We start from the raw sequence: 25,990 nt of genomic DNA, 5'->3' as shown, positions 1-25,990 counted from the left end.
ACGGTCACAGGTAGCCCTAAGAAGGAGCTTTTTCTAAAAAATAGTGTGTATATGTCTTTCCCTCTATCAGGGGCTGTCTCCGCATGCTGTGTGTGAAGTTGACGGGACGCACAGAACGATGTAAAAATTAGGCAATTTTTGGCCTGCACTTGCAGGATCACAGCGGCTGCAAAAAGGCCTAGCTGGCTAATAGTGAGCTACTACAACTCCCAGCAACCACAACAGTAATGCACACGGTCACAGGTAGCCCTAAGAAGGAGCTTTTTTGGGGTACTTGTTGACAGGATTCTACACTACCACTGTCCCTGCCTCACCAGTACTGCCCCTATACTCTGTATAATTGACTGCAGACTGAGAACGCAATAGTCTGCACCGCCCAAGATGAAAAAAAAAATTGTGCAAAACTGCTCCCAGCAGCCACAACAGTAATGCACACGGTAAGATGTGGCCCTAAGAAGGACCGTTGGGGTTCTTGAAGACGCTAACAGCCTAACACTCTCCCTATAGCAGGAACAGCACTCTCTCTGATCTCTGCCAGCGTGTGTCTGAGGCGAGCCACAGGCGGGACCGCTTTAAATACTCGGCAGTCACTTGATCTCACCAGCCATTCACTGCAGGGTGGTGGGATAGGGCTGGAATGTCACAGGAGGAAGTTGTAATGCCTTCCCTGCATGTCTATTGGCCAGAAAATGGCGCAAAACATGCAGGGAAGGAAATGGAATTGACTCGAGTACCGCGTGGTGCTCGTCTCGAGTAACTAGCATCTCGAGTACCCTAATACTTGAGCGAGCATCAAGTTCGCACGAGTACGTTCGCTCATCTTTAGTATTTAATCTAAATTGTGCTTTGTGCTTTGAGAATCTTATTTCACAATATTTCCCCTACCTTCTTGGACATTTCTGTCCTTAAGAACATCCTGCCTTTGGATTCTTCTTAGCCTCTTTCTGAGTTCATTAAAATCTGCCTTTCTGAAATCCAACCTTGAGGTCTGAGTTTTCTCAGGTCTTCCTCATCTTTTTATCCAAAATTCAGGGATAGCAAGATAACTGCCTCATATGGTCCCAGCCACCCTTACTTCCTCAACCATTCCCTCCCTGTTGGTAAGAATTATGTCCAAGATAGCAGATCCCCCTGTATTCTCTTCTACCTTTTGGAAGATAAAGTTGTTAGCAAGAGCGGATAAGAATTTGTTGGATCCATTACTTTTACCTGAGAGAGATTCCCAACAAATGTCTGGATAGTTAAAATCTAATGTATGCAAGAGGATGACAGCATTCCAGGCGTATCAAATTAAAATCTCCCATAATAACTATCTCATGCTTTTTTGAGAGCTTGGCCATCTGATGTAGAAAGAGTTAGTATCTTCTGCTTGTCCAGGTGGCCTATAGTTAATGCCCACAATAGTGTCCTTTCTGTTGTTCTCTCCTTGTATTCTTCCCCAAACATTTTCTACAGAGCTACCATGCTCTGAAGCTTGAATTTCTATGTAGATTAATGTTTTCCTAACATACAACGCAATACCTCCTCTCCTTTTTTAGGTCTGTTTCAGATAAATAAGTTGTATTCTTCAAGCCTTGTATTCCAATGTGTATCATTCCACCAAGTTTCCGTGATGCCTATGACATCATATTTATCTTCCTGTATTTAGGAGCTCTAATTCCCCTTGTTTGTTTCCCATGCTCTATGCATTTGTGTAAAAACATTTTAGTTTGTGATCGGTGTCTCTTGCTCCTCTACTTTCCTTCTGAATTTTTTGTCTCTGTTCTTTCTTTCCACTTCTAATATAAGTCCATGTCCATTTCTTCCGTTACAGTTAAACAGTTTAAACTGGGCAACATAAAAGGATCCATCTATTCCACATGTCCCCGTCTCAGGGTGTAGCACATCCTGGCGATATATACGAATGGGACTTAAGTTCTGATTTTTCTTCCTTGCTCTGCATCTCTTTGCAGGAACTCAGCCTTGTCTCTCTGGAAAATCTCCAGAGGTTCAAAGGGCTGGAAACAACAGGGAGTCAATATAAAAACAGACGCAGGAAATACAACTTTTCTGTCCAGGTCCAAGAAAATGGCAGAGGCACTTCTTCTCTGTATCTCTGGAACAGGCGCAGAGGAACTCATCCTGTCCGTGATACCAAGATAGCTCCGCTCTGCAGCGTCCGAGGAGCAGGCCCCAGCCTATGAGACAATGGGGTAGTTTTTGGGCCTTGTCACGGTGGCTCTACTGTCTCCCACCCGGAGGGTAACCAGAGACACGTTCAAGGGGCCAAGGGCAGGCTATTAAATAGGTTAACCCATTGGTGGTTTACCATAGTCCTTTTGTCACTCGTGACTCCACCGTTCTGTCCTCTGCGGTGAATCCAGTTGTTAACAATACAGAGTCCACACACAGGGATTTAACTTTCAGAGCCAAACCTGTAACAGTTAGTGAAGCTCATTTACTGGAAATAACTTTGTACAGTTCAGCAATACATGCCAGTAGGGAAGCAGTACAAGACACAAAGTGGTGTGACAGGGAGGATTCACAGGTTAACAGATAAGTCCACAGTCTAGTTATCTGTGGGGTTCTGTTTCCGGCCACTCTCTTTCTCTTTCTAGCTCTCTACCGATCATCAATTACATTTGGAAAGTGGGTACAATGCATTGCGGCTCCTCATGCTCTCTCAGTTCTTCCCATGCATTAACACAAAGGTCTGGGTACATGGGCCCAGAGAATTCACAAGGCATCCACTTGGCCTCTTCCAGGTGCTCCTCTAAGGACTGAGCAAAGTCTCTCCTATTCACAAGGGGTACACTCCAACTTCAGCCAAGTCTCTGGCTAGGCTGGGATATTCTAGCTGCATGGATCTTGCAGGCATTCTGCACTGCATGCACTTTGCAAACACATATATTTCAAGCATAGTCAAGTCATTTTTCCATCCTTGGCCTCAAGAACACAGAAGAAGACTGCCGTGCTGGAGAGAAGAGCCGGACAGCTCTTCTAGGTGAATATAATTATTTTTGTTTTACTTTTTTTTACAGCTAGGGATGATTTTCAGTGAAGGGCTTATATTTCAAGCCCTTTCCTGAAAATCAGCGCTGCGCGGGTTGCCTGCGACCCACTGCTTTCAATGGGGACGCAGCAGTGCATCATGGATTTCTGCCACAGAGGATTCCCGCGGGGATGAAGGAATCCTCTGCCATAGCTGTCACAGCTGTGGTAGAAGTCCACGATGTACTCCCTGTGTTTTCAATGGGGCTGGTGCTGCTGCCGCCGGCCCCATTGAAAGCACTGAGTGATATCGCAGATTTTTTCTCTGCGCTGTGAAGCTTGAGAGTAGAAATCGCAAATAAGTATGAAGCCATTGAAAATAATTGGTTTCATAATCATCGCTCTCACATCCCAAGAAAAAATATCGCTAGTGGGTAGGCACCTTTAAGTGGTTGGCCACTTTTAAAATACATATACAGATGGGATAGAAACCACACAAAGTGGCATTTACAAAAAGCCTCATTATTGCGCATATGAAATTAAAGAGGGTAGATGGTGAGAACTGCACATAAGCTAATAAATTTAGTGCATTTAGAATTGTCTCTTTGGATTTCATTCTATGCTTGCTGTGAATAACCATACACTGCGGCAACAATTTGTACATTTTTAAAAACCTTTTGACTTTTGATAAAATGAGTCTATGTATATGGATAGTACAGAGGAGGCCTCACAGTTCTGGACACTCTGTGTGCAAAATGGAACAACTGCTCTGTAAGAGCATTCCATATATGAACAGTCTTTCAAATGTATGCCTACCTGTGGCTTCCTTCAGTAACAAAGCTATCATTGCCTTTGAGATATTGCCTTGTAGTTAATGGTGAAAAAGGCTTAAAACATATGCTTAATAAGGAATGTTGTGTTAAAAGAAAAAGAAAAACCGGAACTCCTGAAAAATGTCAGCGTTTTCCAATGTAAAATGTGAATGAACGTTTTACATATTTTTTTGATTTTTATGTAACATCTTGATTAGAGATGAGCGAACGTACTCGTCCGAGCTTGATACTCGTTCGAGTATTAGCGTGTTCGAGATGCTCGTTACTTGTAAAGAGCACCACGCGATGTTCGGGTTACTTTCACTTTCATCTCTGAGACGTTAGCGCGCTTTTCTGGCCAATTGAAAGACAGGGAAGGCATTACAACTTCCCCCTGCGACGTTCAAGCCCTATACCACCCCCCTGCAGTGAGTAGCTGGCGAGATCAGGTGTCCCCGAGTATAAAAATCGGCCCCTCCCGCGGCTCGCCTCAGATGCGTTGTGACATAGCTGAGGGACAGTGCTGTTGGTGCCGGAGCTGCTATAGGGAGAGTGTTAGGAGTTAGTGTAGGCTTCAAGAACCCCAACGGTCCTTCTTAGGGCCACATCTAACCGTGTGCAGTACTGTGGAGGCTGCTTTTTGCAGTGTTGCACATTTTTTTTTTTTGGTATATCGGCCGTGCAGAGCATTGCACCCTGCAGTAATACTACAGGGACAGAAGTGGTGGTTAGGCAGGGAGAGTGTTAGGATTGATTGTAGGCTTCAAGAACCCCAACAGTCCTTCTTAGGGCCACATTTAACCGTGTGCAGTACTGTGGAGGCTGCTTTTTGCAGTGTTGCACATTTTTTTTTTTTTGGTATATCGGCCGTGCAGAGCATTGCGCCCTGCAGTAATACTCCAGGGACAGAATTGTGTAGGCAGGGCCAGAAGACATATTATTGACTGAATATACGCAGTGGTCCTTTTCAAAAAAATATTGGGCAAAAAATCTATTTGGCCTGCCTGTCACTGTGCTGCTCAGTGTTCTGGGTCCGTGTGTGCTGGGTGTAGTACTTCCACAAAATCATACGCAGGCAGCTAAGTGTTACAGCAGCCGTGCGCCAAATTATTTCCTGGCTCAGAAATCACCGCTCTGTTGCAGTTAATAACAGTGCGACACTGTTTAGTTCTGTCACACACTCCAGGGCCAGAAGACATATATTATTGATTGAATATACGCAGTTGGCCTTTTCAAAAAAATATTGGGCAAAAAATCTATTTGGCCTGCCTATCACTGTGCTCAGTGTTCTGGGTCTGCGTGTGCTGGGTGTAGTAGTTCTACAAATAAATACGGAGGCAGCTAAGTGTTACAGCAGGCGTGCGCCAAATTATTTCCTGGCGTTCCGTAAACGAAGTCAGCCTCCAACCACAGGCCAATAAGCGGCACATTTAATTACAGCGTTCTGTTTCTGCACTACTGCTAATACACCATGCTGAGGGGTAGGGGTAGGCCTATAGGACGTGGACGCGGGTGAGGACGCGGAGACCCAAGTCAGGGTGTGGGCACAGGCCGAGCCAGTGCGGTGGCCAGGGATAGAGGCAGGGCCAGACCGAATAATCCACCAACTAGTTCCCAAAGCGCCCCCTCGCGCCATGCCACCCTGCAGAGGTCAAGGTGCTCTACGGTGTGGCAGTTTTTCACAGAGACGCCTGACGACCGACGAACAGTGGTGTGCAACCTTTGTCGCGCCAAGATCAGCTGGGGAGGCACCACCACCAGCATGCGCAGGCATATGATGGCCAAGCACCCCACAAGGTGGGACGATGCCCGTTCACCGCCTCCGGTTTGCACCACTGCCTCTCCCCCTGTGCCCCAACCTGCCACTGAGATCCAACCCCCCTCTGAGGACACAGGCAGTACCATCTCCTGGCCTGCACCCACACCCTTACCTCCACTGTCCTCGGCCCCATCCAGCAATGTCTCTCAGCGTAGCGTCCAGACGTCGCTAGCGCCACTGTTTGAGCACAAGCGCAAGTAAGACGCCACGCACCTGCACGCTCAAGCGTTAAACGTGCACATTGCAAAATTGATCAGCCTAGAGATGCTGCCGTATAGGCTTGTGGAAACGGAGGCTTTCAAAAGCATGATGGTGGCGGCGGCCCCGCGCTACTCGGTTCCCAGTCGGCACTACTTTTCCTGATGTGCCGTCCCAGGCCTGCACGACCACGTCTCCCGCAACATTGTACGCGCACTCACCAACGCGGTTACTGCCAAGGTCCACTTAACAACAGACACGTGGACAAGACACAGGCGTGCAGGGCCACTATATCTCCCTGACGGCACATTGGGTGAATTTAGTGCAGGCTGGGACAGAGTCAGAGCCTGGGACCGCTCACGTCCTACCCACCCCCAGAATTGCGTGCCCCAGCTCGGTGGTGGTATCTGCGGGGGTGTATGCTTCCTCCACTAAACCACCCTCCTCCTACGCAACCTCTGTCTCGCAATCAAGATGTGTCAGCAGCAGCAGCACGTCGCCAGCAGTTGGTGTCACGCGGCGTGGCAGCACAGCGGTGGGCAAGCGTCAGCAGGCCGTGCTGAAACTACTCAGCTTAGGAGAGAAGAGGCACACGGCCCACGAACTGCTGCAGGGTCTGACAGAGCAGACCGACCGCTGGCTTGCGCCGCTGAGCCTCCAACCGGGCATGGTCGTGTGTGACAACGGCCGTAACCTGGTGGCGGCTCTGCAGCTCGGCAGCCTCACGCACGTGCCATGCCTGGCCCATGTCTTTAATTTGGTGGTTCAGCGCTTTCTGAAAAGCTACCCCCACTTGTCATACCTGCTCGGAAAGGTGCGCCAGCTCTGCGCACATTTCCGCAAATCCCACACGCACGCTGCCACCCTGCGGACACTGCAACATCGGTTTAATCTGCCAGAGCACCGACTGCTGTGCGACGTGCCCACACAGTGGAACTCTACGCTCCACATGTTGGCCAGACTCTATGAGCAGCGTAGAGCTATAGTGGAATACCAACTCCAACATGGGCGGCGCAGTGGGAGTCAGCCTCCTCAATTATTTACAGAAGAGTGGGTCTGGTTGGCAGCCATCTTCCAGGTCCTTGGAAACTTTGAGGAGTCTACCCAGATGGTGAGCGGGGATGCTGCAATCATTAGCGTCACCATTCCTCTGCTATGCCTCTTGAGAAGTTCCCTGCAAAGCATAAAGGCAGACGCTTTGGAATCAGAAACGGAGGCGGGGGAAGACAGTATGTCGCTGGATAGTCAGAGCAACCTCATGTCTATATCTCAGCGTGTTGAGGAGGAGGGGGAGGAGCATGAGGAGGAGGGGGAAGAGACAGCTTGGCCCACTGCTGAGGGGACAGATGCTGCTTGCCTGTCATCCTTTCAGCGTGTATGGCCAGAGGAGGAGGAGGGGGAGGAGCATGAGGAGGAGGGGGAAGAGACAGCTTGGCCCACTGCTGAGGGTACAGATGCAGCTTGGCTGTCATCCTTTCAGCGTGTATGGCCAGAGGAGGAGGAGGAGGAGGAGCCTGAAAGTGATCTTCCTATTGAGGACAGCCATGTGTTGCGTACAGGTACCCTGGCACACATGGCTGACTTCATGTTAGGATGCCTTTCTCGTGACCCTCGCGTTACACGCATTCTGGCCACTACGGATTACTGGGTGTACACACTGCTCGACCCACGGTATAAGGAGAGCCTTTCCACTCTCATTCCCGAAGAGGAAAGGGGTTCGAGAATGATGCTATACCACAGGGCGCTGGTGGACAAACTTATGGTAAACTTCCCATCCGACAGTGCTAGTGGCCGAAGGCGCATTTCCGCGGCCCAGGTAGCAGGGGAGGCGCAGAGATCAGGCAGCATGTACAGCGCAGGCAGGGGAACACTCTCTAAGGCCTTTGCCAGCTTTATGGCTCCCCAGCAAGACTGTGTCACCGGTCCCCAGTCAAGGCTGAGTTGGCGGGAGCACTGTAAAAGGATGGTGAGGGAGTACGTAGCCGATCGCACGACCGTCCTCGGTGACGCCTCTGCCCCCTACAACTACTGGGTCTTGAAGCTGGACACGTGGCCTGAACTCGCGCTGTATGCCCTGGAGGTGCTTGCTTGTCCTGCAGCTAGCGTCTTGTCAGAGAGTGTGTTTAGTGTGGCTGGGGGAATCATCACGGATAAGCGTACCCACCTGTCAACCGACAGTGCCGACAGGCTTACACTCATCAAGATGAACAAAGCCTGGATTTCCCCAGACTTCTCTTCTCCACCAGCGGACAGCAGCGATACCTAAGCAATATGTAGGCTGCACCCGCGGATGGAAGCATCGTTCTCTATCACCATCCAAAACGGGGACCTTTTTGCTTCATCAATCTGTGTATAATATTCATCCTCCTCCTCCTGCTCCTCCTCCTGAAACCTGACGTAATCACGCCGAACGTGCAATTTTTCTTAGGCCCACAAGGCTCAGTCATATAATTTTTCTAAACAATTTTTATATGTTTCAATGCTCATTAAAGCGTTGAAACTTTCACCTCAACCAATTTTTATTTTAACTGGGCTGCCTCCAGGCCTAGTTACCAATTAAGCCACATAAACCAAAGCGATTAATGGGTTTCACCTGCCCTCTCGGTTGGGCATGGGCAATTTTTCTCAGGTACATTAGTACTGTTGGTACACCAATTTTTGTGGGCCCTCGCCTACAGTGTAATCCAATTAATTTTTTGCCCACCTGCATTACAGCTGACATAACATCAGCTGTGATGGGCAATGCAATGGGATATTTTTATGTACCGCCGGTGGCTTCCTGGCACCCACCCATGCTGTGGGTCCACAGGGAGTTGTAAATGCACCTGTGTCCACTTCTAAAGAACCCCAGTCTGACTGGGGCATGCAGTGTGGTCCGAAGCCCACCTGCATTAAACATGACATTACTACCTCAGCTGTGATGGGCAATGCAATGGGATATTTTTATGTACCGCCGGTGGGTTCCAGGGAGCCACCCATGCTGTGGGTCCACAGGGAGTTGTAAATGCATCTGTGTCCACTTCTAAACAACCCCAGTCTGACTGGGGCTTGCAGTGTGGGCCGAAGCCCACCTGCATTAAACATGACATTACTACCTCAGCTGTGATGGGCAATGCAATGGGATATTTTTATGTATCGCCGGTGGGTTCCAGGGAGCCACCCATGCTGTGGGTCCACAGGGAGTTGTAAATGCATCTGTGTCCACTTCTAAAGAACCCCAGTCTGACTGGGGCATGCAGTGTGGACCGAAGCCCACCTGCATTAAACATGACATTACTACCTCAGCTGTGATGGGCAATGCAATGGGATATTTTTATGTACCGCCGGTGGGTTCCAGGGAGCCACCCATGCTGTGGGTCCTCAGGGAGTTGTAAATGCATCTGTGTCCACTTCTAAAGAACCCCAGTCTGACTGGGGCATGCAGTGTGGGCCGAAGCCCACCTGCATTTCGTCTGACGTTAGCTCTGCTGCCCAGGGCACTGCAATGGGATACATTTATGTACAGCGGGTGGGTTCCAGGGAGCCACCCATGCTGTGGGTGCACACGGAATTCCCATTGCGGAGTTGTACCTGCCTGTGACTATTTATAAAAAACCGCGGTCTGACTGGGGCATGCAGACACCTTGACAGAATGAATAGTGTGTGGCACATAGGTTCCCCATTGCTATGCCCACGTGTGCAGCTCCAGATGGAGATGGCACAGGATTGGATTTCTCATTGCTTCTGTACAACATTGTGGGCTATCGCCCCGCCCCTTTTAAAGAGGGTCGCTGCCTAGCCGTGCCAACCCTTTGCAGTGTGTGCCTGCTTTTCCTGTGGCAGACGCACTTATAAATAGACATGAGGGTGGCGTGGCATGAGGGCAGCTGAAGGCCTGGCAGGGACAGTTTGGTGTGCGCTGTGGACACTGGGTCGTGGGGGGGGGGGGGGGATTTGGCAGCATGTAACCCAGGAGATGTGGCAGCGGAGTGTCATGCAGGTAGTGATTGTGCTTTGTTGGAGGTAGTGTGGTGCTTAGCTAAGGTATGTATTGCTAATGAGGGCTTTTCAGATGTAAAAGTTTTTTTTTGGGGGGGGGCACTCTTGCTGCTATTGTGGCTTAATAGTGGGACCTGTGAACTTCATATGCAGCCCAACATGTAGCCCCTCGCCTGCCCTATCCGTTTCTGTGTCGTTCCCATCACTTTCTTGAATTTCCCCGATTTTCACAAATGAAAACCTTAGCGAGCATCGGCGATATACAAAAATGCTCGAGTCGCCCATTGACTTCAATGGGGTTCGTTACTCGAAACGAACCCTCGAGCATCGCGAAAATTTCGTCTCGAGTAACGAGCACCCGAGCATTTTGGTGCTCGCTCATCTCTAATCTTGATTGATAGTAACAAGACATAATAAATTATACTTACTTCCGGAGAAGCATCTGGGATACTTAAATTTTCCATCATAACATATAATCTTAAGAAGTGCTTGATTTGGTCGTTTAAATCCTGGCTTACAGGAAACAAGTAATTCAGTGCCATGTTTATAATTGCTATCGTAAGTACTTTTCTGGATATAAAATGAATGTAACTGAATGTTGCTTTCACTAAGACCTTCTGAGGAGATTTTGCATGGACCTGAAGGAAAGGTAAAAGGAAAACATTTTTGTAAATTCTTTTAGAGCATCATGAATATTACTAGATGTTGAGTTTAATGTACTTACGGTAACATACGGGTAGATCAGTCCATTGACCATTCTCACATTTAGCATTTATAGGGCCATTGATTACATAGTTTTCATTGCACTCAAATGCAACAGATGAGCCCGAGTTATAACTATCCTGCCGTTCAGTTGCAAGGAATCCATTTACGATTTCTGGAGTCTGACAGCTTTCTAAAAAGTCATAAGGACAAGAATTTTAGAACTAGTTAGAGCTCATAGAAAGTATGCACTGCCCCCTTTGAAGCATACATAATCATAGTTATTAAGGATTTAAACGACCAGCGATGCCACAAAATCAGTGACCTCTCCGCAGTGTCATTGCGGAAGCACCGCGGATCAGACCGCTTTCATGTACTTCAATGGAAGCCGTACATGCAGAATCCACAGAAAAATGAAGCATGACACAATTTTTCCTCTGCTTGCGTAAACCACAATTGGTTTCCGCAAGTGTGCAGGAAGAATCAATTTCCTATTTCATGCTATGGGTGATATTTGCTGCAGATCTGCGGCGGATGCCGACCGCAGATTCCGCAGCAAATATCCGGCTGTGAGCAGGATCCCTATCTTTTAGTGACTTTATTATGTAAACAGGCAAGTGCATTATCAGGCTGTGATTCACAGCCTGATATTACGCTCGCAAACATACGTTTTCCCCGCGGATTCGTGGCACGTGGTGCAATGTGGCCACCGGCCCCACTGAAAACAATGGGAAATGCGAGGCCAGATCGCCCAAAGATAGGACGTGCTGCGATTTATTTCCCGCATCGCACCATGATGCGGTAAAAAAAAAAAACACTCATGTATAACCCCATTCAATAGAATGAGGTTCATATTCGTGTGAGATTTGTGCATCTTGCAACACACAAATCTCGCACGATTTTCTGGGCCGTGTGAAAACGGCTTTATAGATGTACTACCAAACATAGAAATGGTCCATCTTATCTGAGCCTGCCTTGCCAGGCAGATATACAAGTATATTCTTTTCGGAGAGGTAGCTGCTCAGGGGAGTCTTCTGTACAATGGCTATGGGTAGAGCAGTGGAGTGTATAGTTAATAGGGTTGTCCAGGACTTTTAGTATTGATAATGCTATCCTCAGGATAGGTCTCATCACTGGTTGATCAGTGAGTTTTTCCACTCAAAATCCTTGCAAATCAGCTCATCACTGGATATGCTGTCAGTATGCAAAATGCTGGAAGCAGATAGTGCTGTCAGAATTGCAATGGCATAAGTTGTTAATACAACCAAAGGCAGCTCTGCCTGCACTATTAAACTGGGCCACTGCAATACGGAGAGTATAATGATGTTCTGCAGCAGCTGTGAGTATTAAGTTTAGAAAAAATAATTTTCTTTAACCCCTAAATACAGGATGTACAGTTACATCCTGTGAAATTGGGGTTTGATTGGAGGGGGATCGGGAACCTATCCCGCTCCATACAATGCGAATGCTGGCTGTTTCTTACAGCTGGCACCCGCCAGCAACAGCTGCAATCAGCACTCACGCTGATCACGGCGGTTAACCATTTAAATCCCACAATCTGAGTTCAGGGGTACCCAAGCAGCTGCCTGCAATGAGATCGTAGGGTGCCATTTGGTTGTCATGGCAGCTGAAAGGCCTTTTCCCACTAGATGGATTTGTACTTGATAGTTTACCTGTCTCTAGTCCTCTAAAATAGCCCTCATTTTTTTACTTTGGAATTGCTGGGGAATAAGTTGGCGCTATACGAATAAAGATTATTATTATTAGATCTAGATTGGTATTTGAATTTGTTCAATTGAATATTAATTCTTTTACCTCCACACCAAAATTAAGACCTGAAATAAATGTTCACTTTCCATTGCCGCATGGGTCAGCCCGGTTAAGCGGTCTTTACTTTCTAACATGTTTTATTTCTTACAGCACTTCCCAATCTGCCTGCCACAAGGCCTGCTACAGCATATAGAGAGTATTATGTCCTTCATTTGGAGTGATGGGATTCACAGGATCGCCTCTAAATGCCTCACAAACCCGTGGGATAGAAATGGTATAGCGGTACTGAATATTACCTAGCTAGTGAACTTGCACAAATTACATGGGGTACTTTTGAGGTCACCAAGGTCCAGTCCCTTATTATTAATCTCTACAGCCCTACATCCCATAGACTTGTATAGGAAAGCAAACATAGAAAAGAATCAGATTTCCATGCCGTATGCCCACTTCAGAGGGGACAGCGCTGGATAGCGGGAGCGGGTAAGTATGAAAAATACATCACTTCGATCCCTGTCATGTTCCTTAGCAGCACCATAACTTTGTTCATGGTGCTGTGGGGATGTAACAGGTTCCCTTTAACGTCCTAAGGATGAGGCCATTATTTAGTTTTTTTCATTTTTGATTTTTCCTCTGCATTTTTAAAGAAATCATAACTCTGTTGTTTATCTATCTACCTTGATGTCCTGTAGTTTCTGTTTTGAAGTATTTTGAAGTACATGTGACTTTTTGATCGCCTTTTATTATATTCTTTCTTGGAGACAAAAAAATGCGCAATTCTGGCATTTTTTTCCCCCTGATAATGTTCACTTTGTGTGGTAAATAATGCGTCGCTTTGCTAGATCAGACATTATGGATGCAGTGATAGCGAATATGTTTTGGGGATTTTTTAAATTTACATTTTATAATGAAATATGGCAAAAGAGAATTTAAAAAATATATTTATTATATTTTTTCAATAATTAATAAAACTTTTTAAAACTGATTCGTGATGTTTGATCTCTCATGTAGTATGATGCAATACATTATATCATGATCTGACAGCCAACCTGTCAAGCCAGAAGGCTTCTGACTGCCACGGCAACTGAATGGCACCCTGCAATCTCATCGCGGAGGGAGGGCAATGTGGACCCCCGAACATAGATTATGGCACTTAAATGCCACTGTCAGAATTGTGGGTGGCATTTAAAGGGGTTAAATCAGCTCCTATTAGCAGGAGCGCGGATTTGAGCTATTGAGGGTGGGTGTCGGCTGTCGACCCCTGATCCCACTTCATAGAAACTCCAAACCTCCATAACAGAAATGTACTTATTGTAAAAGAGCATATGGTTTATTCTGGCCTAAAAGATTTCTTCGCCTTCCAGTCTGAATTTGATCTTCCTCTTTCCCAGGTCTTTAGCCATTTGAAATTTAAATATGCTCTGACTATTCAATTTGCCAGTGGGCTCATTGCTTTTCCTTCTATTCCCTTCCCATACCTCTTTCTTAAGCCCTCTGGTTCCAATGTCTGTTCACTTTTTTCAAGTAAGTTACGGGGTTCCCTATGTACAAAGTAGAAGAGGGAGGTGGGGAGACTCATGGAAGAGGATTGTGACAGAACTTTGGCTTACCCTAGGGCATTTTCCTTGAACCACAATGAATTCCAGCTATTGATTTTACACATACTATAACACATGAGGGCTACAAACATTCTACCTCAATTACTTGGATGAGTGCCCCAAGTATCACTGAAAGTCTGGTACCTTCTTTCATCTTTTTTTTCCATGTCCTAGGAATTGTTTGCACTGTCCGAGGCATTTGGGAGCAAATAGTTAAATTCATAAATGACAAGATGGGTACGTGTCTCACGCTAAGACCCAAATTTTGCCTTCTATCACCTGACCCTGATTTCTACACCCCTAAATATACATACATATTTCTTACATTATGCCCTTATTATGCCAGGTAAGTAAGTACTAAATTCTGGCTAGCACCTCATGTTCCCATACTCTCCAACTGAAATATATTTGTGAACTTTGTGTTCCCCATAAAACATGAAGCTATTGGAAAAGGAATCATCCAGAAAAATTCTCCAAGGTTTCGACCATAGGATTCGAGCAGACATTGTTTCCCTCAATGAGACCCATTTTGCTTCTGCTTCCACCCCAACATTCTTCCACTGCACTAACTCAACGCACTACCTGGCTTCTGCTTTGAAGAAAAAAAGGAGGTGTGGGGATCTGAATATCCAGACATACTTCTTTTGCGCTACAAAACATTCACAGAGATCCTGAAGGTAGGTTTTTCATATTCTAAGGTGCACATAATGGCTCACAAGTCACACTTGTTAACTATTACGCCCCAACACCAAACAACTTACATTCTTGATAACATCTTTTCCTCTAGGCTCCCCTGCTTTGAAGGCCCAACTGTTGTGGGTGGAGACTCCAACTTAGACTTGTCCATGGTCAGACCATTCTCCGTACTTAATTTCATTTGCAGAACTAGCCAGCTATAAAACCATGGGATACTGGCAGTTGAATCAATCACTCCTCCATAACGCATTTGTGCAAAAGGAGATTTTGGATACTATTGAGGACTTCTTTGTACATAACCTTCCCAGTGACACCTCATATGAAACCAATTGGGATGCCCATAAGGCGGTAATCAGAAGGAGATTCATTCAATTAACTTCCAAAATAAGGGCTCAATGGGCAAAGAATCTACAGCAAAAAGAGGCCACCATTTTTCCCTGTTAGAACACCATAAAAATAGCCCCTTACACTAAAGAGCGGTTCCCACTACAAATTTACCAGGAAATGCTTGATGAGGTCCTTCCCAGGTTGACACCAGAACATAGGGACCCTACAGAGGGAGGTGATAGTGGAGGAGGCCTGGGTAGCAATAAAATTACTTAAAGCTTCCAGAGCCACTGGCCCAGATGGCTTTTCCAATATATACTATAAGACATTTCACACCCCTAGGTGGTTCCATGGTTGGGTTTTTCAACTCCCTTCTACAAATTCCATAATTATCCCCCGCTGGGAAAGTAAGTCTTTTTCACATAATCCCCAAACCTAAGAAGGATCACTGTATGTGCAAAAACGATCACCCAATTTCCTTAATTAATAATGACCTAAAGATTCTCTCTAAAATTATGTCCACCAAACTTAACATATACATTAATCAGTATATTCACCCAGTTCAGGTTGGATTCATTCCTGGTCGGCAAGCCACTGATAAAACTAGGCAGGCTACTGATATTATCTCGGCTGTGCAATCTGGCTGGAATGGGAGGCAAACAGGCGAGGACTCTTCCTTAGTGTTGACTTACACAAGGCCTTTGATTTGGTCTTTTGGCAATATTTATTTTTTATTCTTGTGGGCATGGACTTATGAACAAAATTCAGATTCCTAATTTAAGCTCTCTACTCATTCCCCTCCGATTCGGTCCGGATTCGTGGCTTTGAGGCTGACACAATAGCTATTGAGAGGAGGACATGGCAGGACTGCCCTTTATCTCTTCATTTTTTTGCATTAGCAATCGAACCAATAGCTTCTATGCTTAGAGCCAATGAGAGCATTAGGGGCATCCACATAAGGGGACCTGTGCACACAAATGCGCCCTATATGCAAATGATGCATCTCCTTCCCCCTCACATCTCTTCCCAATATATATCAAATTCTGGAGGAATTTGTAGCAATCTTGGGTCTCAGAGTTAATGATACCAAATTGCTGACTCTAAACCTAAATTAACCTCCTACCATGCTTAAAGGGGTTGTCCCGCGAAAGCAAGTGGGGGTATACACTTCTGTATGGCCATATTAATGCACTTTGTAATGTACATCGTGCATTAATTATGAGCCATACAGAAGTTATTCACTTACCTGTTCCGTTGCTAGCGTCCTCGTCTCCATGGAGCCGTCTAATTTCAGCGTCTAATCGCCCGATTAGACACGCTTGCGCAGTCCGGTCTTCTCCCTTCTTTTGGGTCTCGGCACGAGCGGAGTTCTGGCTCCGCCCCCTTCTAAGCGTCATCGCGTAGCTCCGCCCCGTCACGTGTGCCGATTCCAGCCAATCAGGAGGCTGGAATCGGCAATGGAACGCACAGAGCCCACGGTGCACCATGGGAGAAGACCCGCGGTGCATCGTGGGTGAAGATCCCGGCGGCCATCTTACTAAGGTAAGTAAGAAGTCGCTGCAGCGCGGGGATTCGGGTAAGTACTATCCGTTTTTTTTTTAACACATGCATCGGGTTTGTCTCGCGCCGAACGGGGGGCCTATTGAATAAAACAAAAATCCGTTTCGTAGCGGGACAACCCCTTTAAGCTATCGAGACTTAACTTTAATTTTCATTGGGTGACAAAAAGCTTTCCCTATCTGGACATATGTCTCACTGAATCTTTTGAGAAATTATACCAAGCTAACTTTCCCCCCTGATTAAAACCTAGAACAAGACCTAAATACTTGGGCCTCCTACAATCTATCGTGGTTAGGCAAAATCCATTCTATTAAAATGACATGGCTTCCAAAAATCCTATATCTTTTCTGTGCTTTGCCCATTCCCAACTCAGCAGCAGATTTGAAATGTTTACAATCCAAATTGTTGACCTTGATCTGGTTTAACAAATTCAGGGGTATCCAAGAGTCTACTCTATATGCGCCTCGAAGCGTAGTAAGCTTGGAGGTTCCTAATATCATTAAATATTACCTTGCAGCTCAACAAGCACAATTACCCTCCATTTTCTCCCATCATAATAAACCTCAATGGGTATGTATTGAGACACAGGGAGTTACCCCCCAATCACTGGAAGGTGTATTCTGGCACAGAATAGAAAAAAAGCAATCATGAACCCAGTCCTGTCCTCTTCTCTGGTGCTCTGGGATAGATTATCAAAAAGATATAGCCTGATATCTAAACATCTCCTCATGTCCAGTATATTTGATAATCCTTCCTCCCCCCCCCCCCCCCCCGGTATGAACAAAATCAACTTTGGATGTTGGATAGCGAGAGAGCTCACCAGAATGATTGATTTTGTGGATAGTCTAGGCTTGAGACAATTTGAGTTCTTTCATGCTGTTCACTCCATTCCAAATGAAGACATCTTTTGTCTACAGCAAATTAAGCATTATGTATTGTCTCTTACCGAGAATAGATGAAATCTGTCTGAATTAACTGTCTTTGAAAACTTTTGCAACATAAATACCATTGAGTAATTCCCAAATTGTACTCCAATTTCATAACTTCTAAGAACAAACTCCCTTTCATGCAGAGATGGGAAGGGGAACTAGCTGAGGAACTACCAATCTCGCACTAGGATAAAATCGTAATATTAACTACAAAACTTTCCATTAACATTTCAATTACAGAAGTGGGTTATAACCTCTAATGCCTTACTCTCTTGTTCCTAAGAGAATCTCCGGCATGTTTCCAGGGACGTCAAGCTTATGTTTTAGGGGATGCGGAGGGGAGGATACCTTTTTACATATCTGGTTCAACTGCTCTAGGCTCTGTAGGTTCTGGATTCAGGTATACTTCCTCATATTTTCCATTACTAACATTTTGTTACAAAAATCATCATGGGAAGCTTTACTGGGCAAACGTATTCCTAACATCCCCAAACACACTCATAAATGGATATCTTATTGTTTCCTAGCTGCACATATAGCAATTGTTTACTCCCAGAGGAAAACATCAGTTAGTGTTAATTTATTTAAAACAAAAATTATTTATTTAAAATTGTCATGGATTATGATTAGAGATGAGTGAACGTACTCGTCCGAGCTTGATGCTCGTTCGAGTATTAGCGTGTTTGGGATGCTCGTTAGTCGTAACGAGCACCACGCGATGTTCGGGTTACTTTCACTTTCATCTCTGAGACGTTAGCGCGCTTTTCTGGCCAATAGAAAGACAGGGAAGGCATTACAACTTCCCCCTGCGACGTTCAAGCCCTATACCACCCCCCTGCAGTGAGTGGCTGGCGAGATCAGGTGTCACCCGAGTATATAAATCGGCCCCTCCCGCGGCTCGCCACAGATGCGTTCTGACATACTTTAGGGAAAGTGCTGTCTTGGTGGAGTTGCTATAGGGAGAGCGTTAGGAGTATTTTAGGCTTCAAGAACCCCAACGGTCCTTCTTAGGGCCACATCTAACCGTGTACAGTAATGTGGAGGCTGCTTTTTGCAGTGTTGCACATTTTTTTTTTTGGTATATCGGCCGTGCAGAGCATTGCGCCCTGCAGTAATACTCCAGGGCCAGAAGTGGTGGTTAGGCAGGGACAGAAGACATATATTGCAAAAACATTTGGGGAAAAAAATCTATTTGGGCTGCCTGTGACTGTCCTCAGTGTTCTGGGTCTCTGCTGGGTGTAGTAGTCTTCCTAATTCATACGCAGCCAGCTAAGTGTTACAGCAGGCTTGCACAAAATTATTTCCTGGCTCTGTGTTGGCTGTTAAATCACCGCTGCATTCCAGTCCACAGTGCAACACTCTGCAGTTATTTGACATACTCCAGGGCCAGTAGCGGTAACGCAGAGAGAGAAGAGATATATTTATTGAATATAGGCAGTGGGCCTTTGCAAAAACATTTGGGGAAAAAAATCTATTTGGGCTGCCTGTGACTGTCCTCAGTGTTCTGGGTCTGTGCTGGGCGTAGTAGTCCTCCTAATTCATACGCAGCCAGCTAAGTGTTACAGCAGGCTTGCGCAAAATTATTTCCTGGCTCTGTGTTGGCTGTTAAATCACCGCTGTATTCCAGTCCACAGTGCAACACTCTGCAGTTATTTGACATACTCCAGGGCCAGTAGCGGTGACGCAGAGAGAGAAGAGATATATTTATTGAATATAGGCAGTGGGCCTTTGCAAAAACATTTGGGAAAAAGCATCTATTTGGGCTGCCTGTGACCGTCCTCTGTGTACTGGGTCTCTGCTGGGGCTAGTTGTCCTCCTAATTCATACGCAGCCAGCTAAGTGTTACAGCAGGCTTGCGCAAAATTATTTCCTGGCTCTGCTGTGCGTTTAGTAAGCGAAGTCAGCCTCCAACCACAGGCCAATAAGCGGCACATTTAATTACAGCGTTCTGTTTCTGCACTACTGCTAATACACCATGCTGAGGGGTAGGGGTAGGCCTAGAGGACGGCACATTTAATTACAGCATTCTGTTTCTGCTCTACTCGTAATACACCATGCTGAGGGGTAGGGGTAGGCCTAGAGGACGTGGACGCGGGCGAGGACGCGGAGGTCCAAGTCAGGGTGTGGGCACAGGCCGAGCTCCTGATCCAGGTGTATCGCAGCCGTCTGCTGCGGGATTAGGAGAGAGGCACGCTTCTGGCGTCCCCACATTCATCTCACAATTAATGGGTCAACGCGGTAGACCTTTACTAGAAAATGAGCAGTGTGAGCAGGTCCTGTCGTGGATGGCAGAAAGTGCATCCAGCAATCTATTGACCACCCAGAGTTCTGCGCCGTCCACTGCTGCAACTCTGAATCCTCTGGCTGCTGCTCCTCCTTCCTCCCAGCCTCCTCACTCCATTACAATGACACATTCTGAGGAGCAGGCAGACTCCCAGGAACTGTTCTCGGGCCCCTGCCCAGAATGGGCAGCAATGGTTCCGAATCCTCTCCCACTGGAGGAGTTTGTCGTGACCGATGCCCAACCTTTTGAAAGTTCCCGGGGTCCGGGGGATGAGGCTGGGGACTTCCGGCAACTGTCTCAAGAGCTTTCAGTGGGTGAGGAGGATGATGACGATGAGACACAGTTGTCTATCACTCAGGTAGTAGTAATTGGAGTAAGTCCGAGGGAGAAGCGCACAGAGGATTCGGAGGAAGAGCAGCAGGACAATGAGGTGACTGACCCAACCTGGTTTGCTACGCGTACTGAGGACAGGTCTTCAGTGGGGGAGGCAAGCGCAGCAGCAGGGCAGGTTGGAAGAGGCAGTGCAGTGTCCAGGGGTAGAGGCAGGGCCAGACCGAATAATCCACCAACTGTTTCCCAAAGCGCCAGCTTGCGCCATGCCACCCTGCAGAGGCCGAGGTGCTCAAAGGTCTGGCAGTTTTTCACTGAGAGTGCAGACGACCGACGAACAGTGGTGTGCAACCTGTGTCGCGCCAAGATCAGCCGGGGAGCCACCACCACCAGCATGCGCAGACATATGATGGCCAAGCACCCCACAAGGTGGGACGAAGGCCGTTCACCGCCTCCGGTTTGCACCGCTGCCTCTCCCCCGTGCCCCAACCTGCCACTGAGATCAAACCCCCTCTCAGGACACAGGCACTACCGTCTCCTGGCCTGCAGCCACACCCTCACCTCCGCTGTCCTCGACCCCATCCACCAATGTATGTCAGCGCACCGTCCAGCCGTCGATAGCGCAAGTGTTGGAGCGCAAGCGCAAGTACGCCGCCACAAACCCGCACGCTCAAGCGTTAAACGTGCACATAGCCAAATTTATCAGCCTGGAGATGCTTCCGTATAGGGTTGTGGAAATGGAGGCTTTCAAAAGTATGATGGCGGCCACGGCCCCGCGCTACTCGGTTCCCAGTCGCCACTACTTTTCCCGATGTGCCGTCCCAGCCCTGCACGACCACGTCTCTCGCAACATTGTACGCGCCCTCACCAACGCGGTTACTGCCAAGGTCCACTTAACAACGGACACGTGGACAAGCACAGGCGGGCAGGGCCACTATATCTCCCTGACGGCACATTGGGTGAATTTAGTGGAGGCTGGGACAGAGTCAGAGCCTGGGACCGCTCACGTCCTACCCACCCCCAGAATTGCGGGCCCCAGCTCGGTGGTGGTATCTGCGGCGGTGTATGCTTCCTCCACTAAACCACCCTCCTCCTCCTCCGCAACCTCTGTCTCGCACTCAAGATGTGTCAGCAGCGGCACTTTGGCAGCAGTCGGTGTCGCGCGGCGTGGCAGCACAGCGGTGGGCAAGCGTCAGCAGGCCGTGCTGAAACTACTCAGCTTAGGAGATAAGAGGCACACGGCCCACGAACTGCTGCAGGGTCTGACTGAGCAGACCGACCACTGGCTTGCGCCGCTGAGCCTCCAACCGGGCATGGTCGTGTGTGACAACGGCCGTAACCTGGTGGCGGCTCTGCAGCTCGGTAGCCTCACGCACGTGCCATGCCTGGCCCACGTCTTTAATTTGGTGGTTCAGCGCTTTCTGAAAAGCTACCCACGCTTGTCAGACCTGCTCGGAAAGGTGCGCCGGCTCTGCGCACATTTCCGCAAGTCCCACACGGACGCTGCCATCCTGCGCACCCTGCAACATCGGTTTCGTCTGCCAGTGCACCGACTGCTGTGCGACGTGCCCACACGGTGGAACTCTACGGTCCACATGTTGGCCAGGCTCTATGAGCAGCGTAGAGCTATAGTGGAATACCAACTCCAACATGGGCGGCGCAGTGGGAGTCAGCCTCCTCAATTCTTTACAGAAGAGTGGGCCTGGTTGGCAGACATCTGCCAGGTCCTTGGAAACTTTGAGGAGTCTACCCAGATGGTGAGCGGCGATGCTGCAATCATTAGCGTCACCATTCCTCTGCTATGCCTCTTGAGAAGTTCCCTGCAAAGCATAAAGGCAGACGCTTTGCGCTCGGAAACAGAGCCGGGGGAAGACAGTATGTCGCTGGATAGTCAGAACACCCTCATGTCTATATCTCAGCGTGTTGAGGAGGAGGAGCATGAGGAGGATGAGGAGGAGGGGGAAGAGACAGCTTGGCCCACTGCTGAGGGTACCCATGCTGCTTGCCTGTCATCCTTTCAGCGTGTATGGCCTGAGGAGCAGGAGGAGGAGGATCCTGAAAGTGATCTTCCTAGTGAGGACAGCCATGTGTTGCGTACAGGTACTCTGGCACACATGGCAGACTTCATGTTAGGATGCCTTTCTCGTGACCCTCGCGTTACATGCATTCTGGCCACTATGGATTACTGGGTGTACACATTGCTCGACCCACGGTATAAGGAGAACTTTTCCACTCTGATACCCGAAGAGGAAAGGGGTTCGAGAGTGATGCTATACCACAGGACCCTGGCGGACAAGTTGATGGTAAAATTCCCATGCGACAGCACTAGTGGCAGAAGGCGCAGTTCCGAAGGCCAGGTAGCAGGGGAGGAGCGGAGATCAGGCAGCATGTACAGCACAGGCAGGGGAACACTCTCTAAGGCCTTTGACAGCTTTCTGGCTCCCCAGCAAGACTGTGTCACCGCTCCCCAGTCAAGTCTGAGTCGGCAGGAGCACTGTAAAAGGATGGTGAGGGAGTACGTAGCCGATCACACGACCGTCCTCCGTGACGCCTCTGCCCCCTACAACTACTGGGTGTCGAAGCTGGACAGGCGGCCTGAACTCGCGCTGTATGCCCTGGAGGTGCTTGCTTGTCCTGCGGCTAGCGTCTTGTCAGAGAGGGTGTTTAGTGCGGCTGGGGGAATCATCACAGATAAGCGTACGCGCCTGTCAACCGACAGTGCCGACAGGCTTACACTCATCAAGATGAACAAAGCCTGGATTTCCCCAGACTTCTCTTCTCCACCAGCGATACCTAAGCAATACGTAGGCTGCACCCGCGGATGGAAGCATCGTTCTCTATCACCATCAAAAACGGGGACATTTTTGCTTCATCAATCTGTGTATAATATTCCTCCTCCTGCTCCTCCTCCTGAAACCTCACGTAATCACGCCGAACGGCCAATTTTTCTTAGGCCCACAAGGCCAAGTCATATAATTTTTCTAAACAATTTTTATACATTTCAATGCTCATTAAAGCGTTGAAACTTGCACCTGAACCCATTTTTATTTTAACTGGGCTGCCTACAGGCCTAGTTACAAATTAAGCCACATTAACCAAAGCGATTAATGGGTTTCACCTGCCCTCTTGGTTGGGCATGGTCAATTTTTCTGAGGTACATTAGTACTGTTGGTACACCAATTTTTTGGGGCCCTCGCCTACAGTGTAATCCAATTAATTTTTGGCCCACCTGCATTAAAGCTGACGTCACATCAGCTGTGCTGGGCACTGCAATGGGATATATTTATGTACCGCCGATGGCTTCCTGGCACCCACCCATGCTGTAGGTCCACATGGACTTCCCATTAGGGAGATGTACGTGCCTGTGTATACTTATAAAAAACTCGAGCCTGACTGGGGCATGCAGTGTGGGCCAAAGCCCACCTGTATTTTATCTGACGTTAGCTCAGCTGTGATGGGTAATGCAATGCGATATATTTATGTACCGCCGGTGGGTTCCATGGAGCCACCCAAGCTGTCGGTCCACACGGAGTTGTAACTGCAAGTGTCCACTTCTAAAGAACCCCAGTCTGACTGGGGCATGCAGTGTGGGCTGAAGCCCACCTGCATCAAACATGACATTACCTCAGCTGTGATGGGCACTGCAATGGGATATATTTATGTACCGCCGGAGGCTTCCTGGCACCCACCTATGCTGTCGGTCCACAGGGACTTCACAATAGGGAGTTGTACCTGCCTGTGTCTATGAATTAAAAACCCCGGTCAGGTTGGGGCATGCAGTGTGGGCCAAAGCCCACCTGCATTTAATCTGACGTTCGCTCTGCTGTCCAGGGCACTGCAATGGGATACATTTATGTACAGCGGGTGGGTTCCAGGGAGCCACCCATGCTGTGGGTGCACACGGAATTCCCATTGCGGAGTTGTACCTGCCTGTGACTATTTATAAAAAACCGCGGTCTGACTGGGGCATGCAGACACCTTGACAGAATGAATAGTGTGTGGCACATAGCTTCCCCATTGCTATGCCCACGTGTGCAGCTCCTGATGGAGGTGGCACAGGATTGGATTTCTCATTGCTTCTGTACAGCATTGTGGGCTATCGCCCCACCCCTTTTAAAGAGGGTCGATGTCTAGCCGTGCCAACCCTCTGCAGTGTGTGCCTGCGGTTGCTCCTCATGGCAGACGCACTTATAAATAAACATGAGGTTGGTGTGACATGAGGGCAGCTGAAGGCTGCGCAGGGACACTTTTTTGTGCGCTCCGGATGCAGGGTCGTGCGGGTGGGGGGGGGGGGGGTTGGGCAGCATGTAACCCACGAGAAGTGGCAGCGGAGTGTCATGCAGGCAGTGATTGTGCTTTGTTGGAGGTAGTGTGGTGCTTAGCTAAGGTATGCATTGCTAACGAGGGCTTTTCTGAAGTAAAAATTGTTTTGAGGAAGTGCGGTCCACTCTTGCCGCTATTGTGGCTTAATGGTGGGACCTGGGAACTTGTGATGCAGCCCAACATGTAGCCCCTCGCCTGCCCTATCCGTTGCTGTGTCGTTCACAGCACTTTCTTGAATTGCCCAGATTTTCACAAATGAAAACCTTAGCGAGCATCGGCGATATACAAAAATGCTCGGGTCACCCATTGACTTCAATGGGGTTCGTTACGCGAAACGAACCCTCGAGCATCGCGAAATTTTCGTCCCGAATAACGAGCACCCGAGCATTTTGGTGCTCGCTCATCTCTAATTATGATCAATGAGAAACTGGCGGCTATCCTTATGGACCGTAAAATGATATATGAAAAAAATCTGGTCATCCTGGTATCAATACTCGCTCACTATGCGTCTATGGAACCCAACAGCCTGATCTTTCACCCTCTCAGGGAAATCTAGCTTACAATCAAGTATATTCTCAATCCCCCAAAAATTTATGAGGTATACATCAATGGAGCTAATCAACAGAAGAGTTTACTTAACCTTTTCAACAGAGGTGCATCGATATGACAAGCTGCAAGCACAGCCCAACTCCCTACACCCCATGATCTTCCCCTTATGTGTTTCCCCCACTGTTTTCTATATTCATCTTTCCCTAAATGATACTTTTGTTACTCGCCTTCTTAGGTTGATTCATTTTTATTTTACTAGGGGTTTATCTAATAAAGGAACAGAACCTTGAATGTTTCTTTACTTTACTAGATAAGAAATAATACCTGGTATGTAACCCCCTAACTATATACATGAATGTAATATTGAAAGTCATGATTAATTTGTTTTGACCTTTTCAAAATTAATAAAAAAAATTGTGAAATAAAACAGACATGTCAGATGTGACAGCTCCACTTTAAATCTTTCAAACATATTATAGAAATATATTGTATTGCAAATATATGTTCCCTTATTTTTAGTAAGATTTGATGATGTATTGATCAGAGAGAGGAAGTCATGTAACATAAGTTGTGGCATGTAGTTTTCTCTTCCTTGATGGCAGTACAGTGCCATTGACAGTATAAACAGGGCACAACATGCAGCCCAGCAAAAGATTTCTGTCAGCCCTCAGACTGGGACATAACTATGTTGGCAAGAGGCTAGTGACATCATAGTCCTATTACCGTCCATGGCATAATCGATAGCCGCTACAGTGACTAGCCTATAGGACCTTTCCTAAATCACAGTCATGTGACCGGCTGCGCAGTGAGGGGGGGGGGGGATAACGGATGCAAGCTTCTTGACTGGTACCTGATGTTGAACATGCAGCTGATGCCTATCATACCCTCTCTCGCTGCATGGCTGGTCACATGAGTGTGACATCAGGGAAGCTCCTTTAGGCCCCAGGAGCTGCAGTGCAACCAACAGCAGTGCAGGAGCTGAAAGCGGTGTAGCAGTGCAGAAAGTTTCTCCCAGGATTATGATGCAATGTAAAAGAGCAAAGCAGTTAGCAAAATAGTTTAATGGGTAAACTATAGGTTGTAGCAGCTTACATTGTAAGTGAAGGTAATGATTACAGATAGATTACCTTTACTTACAAAGTGAGTCA

General features: G+C 47.6%; 1 protein-coding gene across 7 annotated transcripts in view; it reads right to left on the bottom strand.

The window, feature by feature from the left end:
- Positions 1 to 25,990, bottom strand: part of LOC136621575 (coagulation factor XIII B chain-like) — a 612,738-nt gene that overhangs the window by 16,842 nt on the left and 569,906 nt on the right. For 6 of the 7 annotated variants that reach the window (XM_066597142.1, XM_066597138.1, XM_066597137.1 and 3 more), the window contains 2 exons: positions 10,502 to 10,672; positions 10,206 to 10,415 (listed from right to left, as the gene is read on the bottom strand). In XM_066597142.1, the coding sequence (XP_066453239.1) occupies positions 10,206 to 10,415; positions 10,502 to 10,672 (381 nt within the window). The remainder of the gene's footprint in view (positions 1 to 10,205; positions 10,416 to 10,501; positions 10,673 to 25,990) is intronic. The other variant, XM_066597143.1, reaches the window with a different exon arrangement.

This window comes from Eleutherodactylus coqui, chromosome 3, assembly GCF_035609145.1.
Source record: "Eleutherodactylus coqui strain aEleCoq1 chromosome 3, aEleCoq1.hap1, whole genome shotgun sequence".
NCBI lineage: Eukaryota > Metazoa > Chordata > Amphibia > Anura > Eleutherodactylidae > Eleutherodactylus > Eleutherodactylus coqui.
Note: the sequence above shows the minus strand (reverse complement) of the source record. Positions and strands in the feature narration are given on the sequence as shown.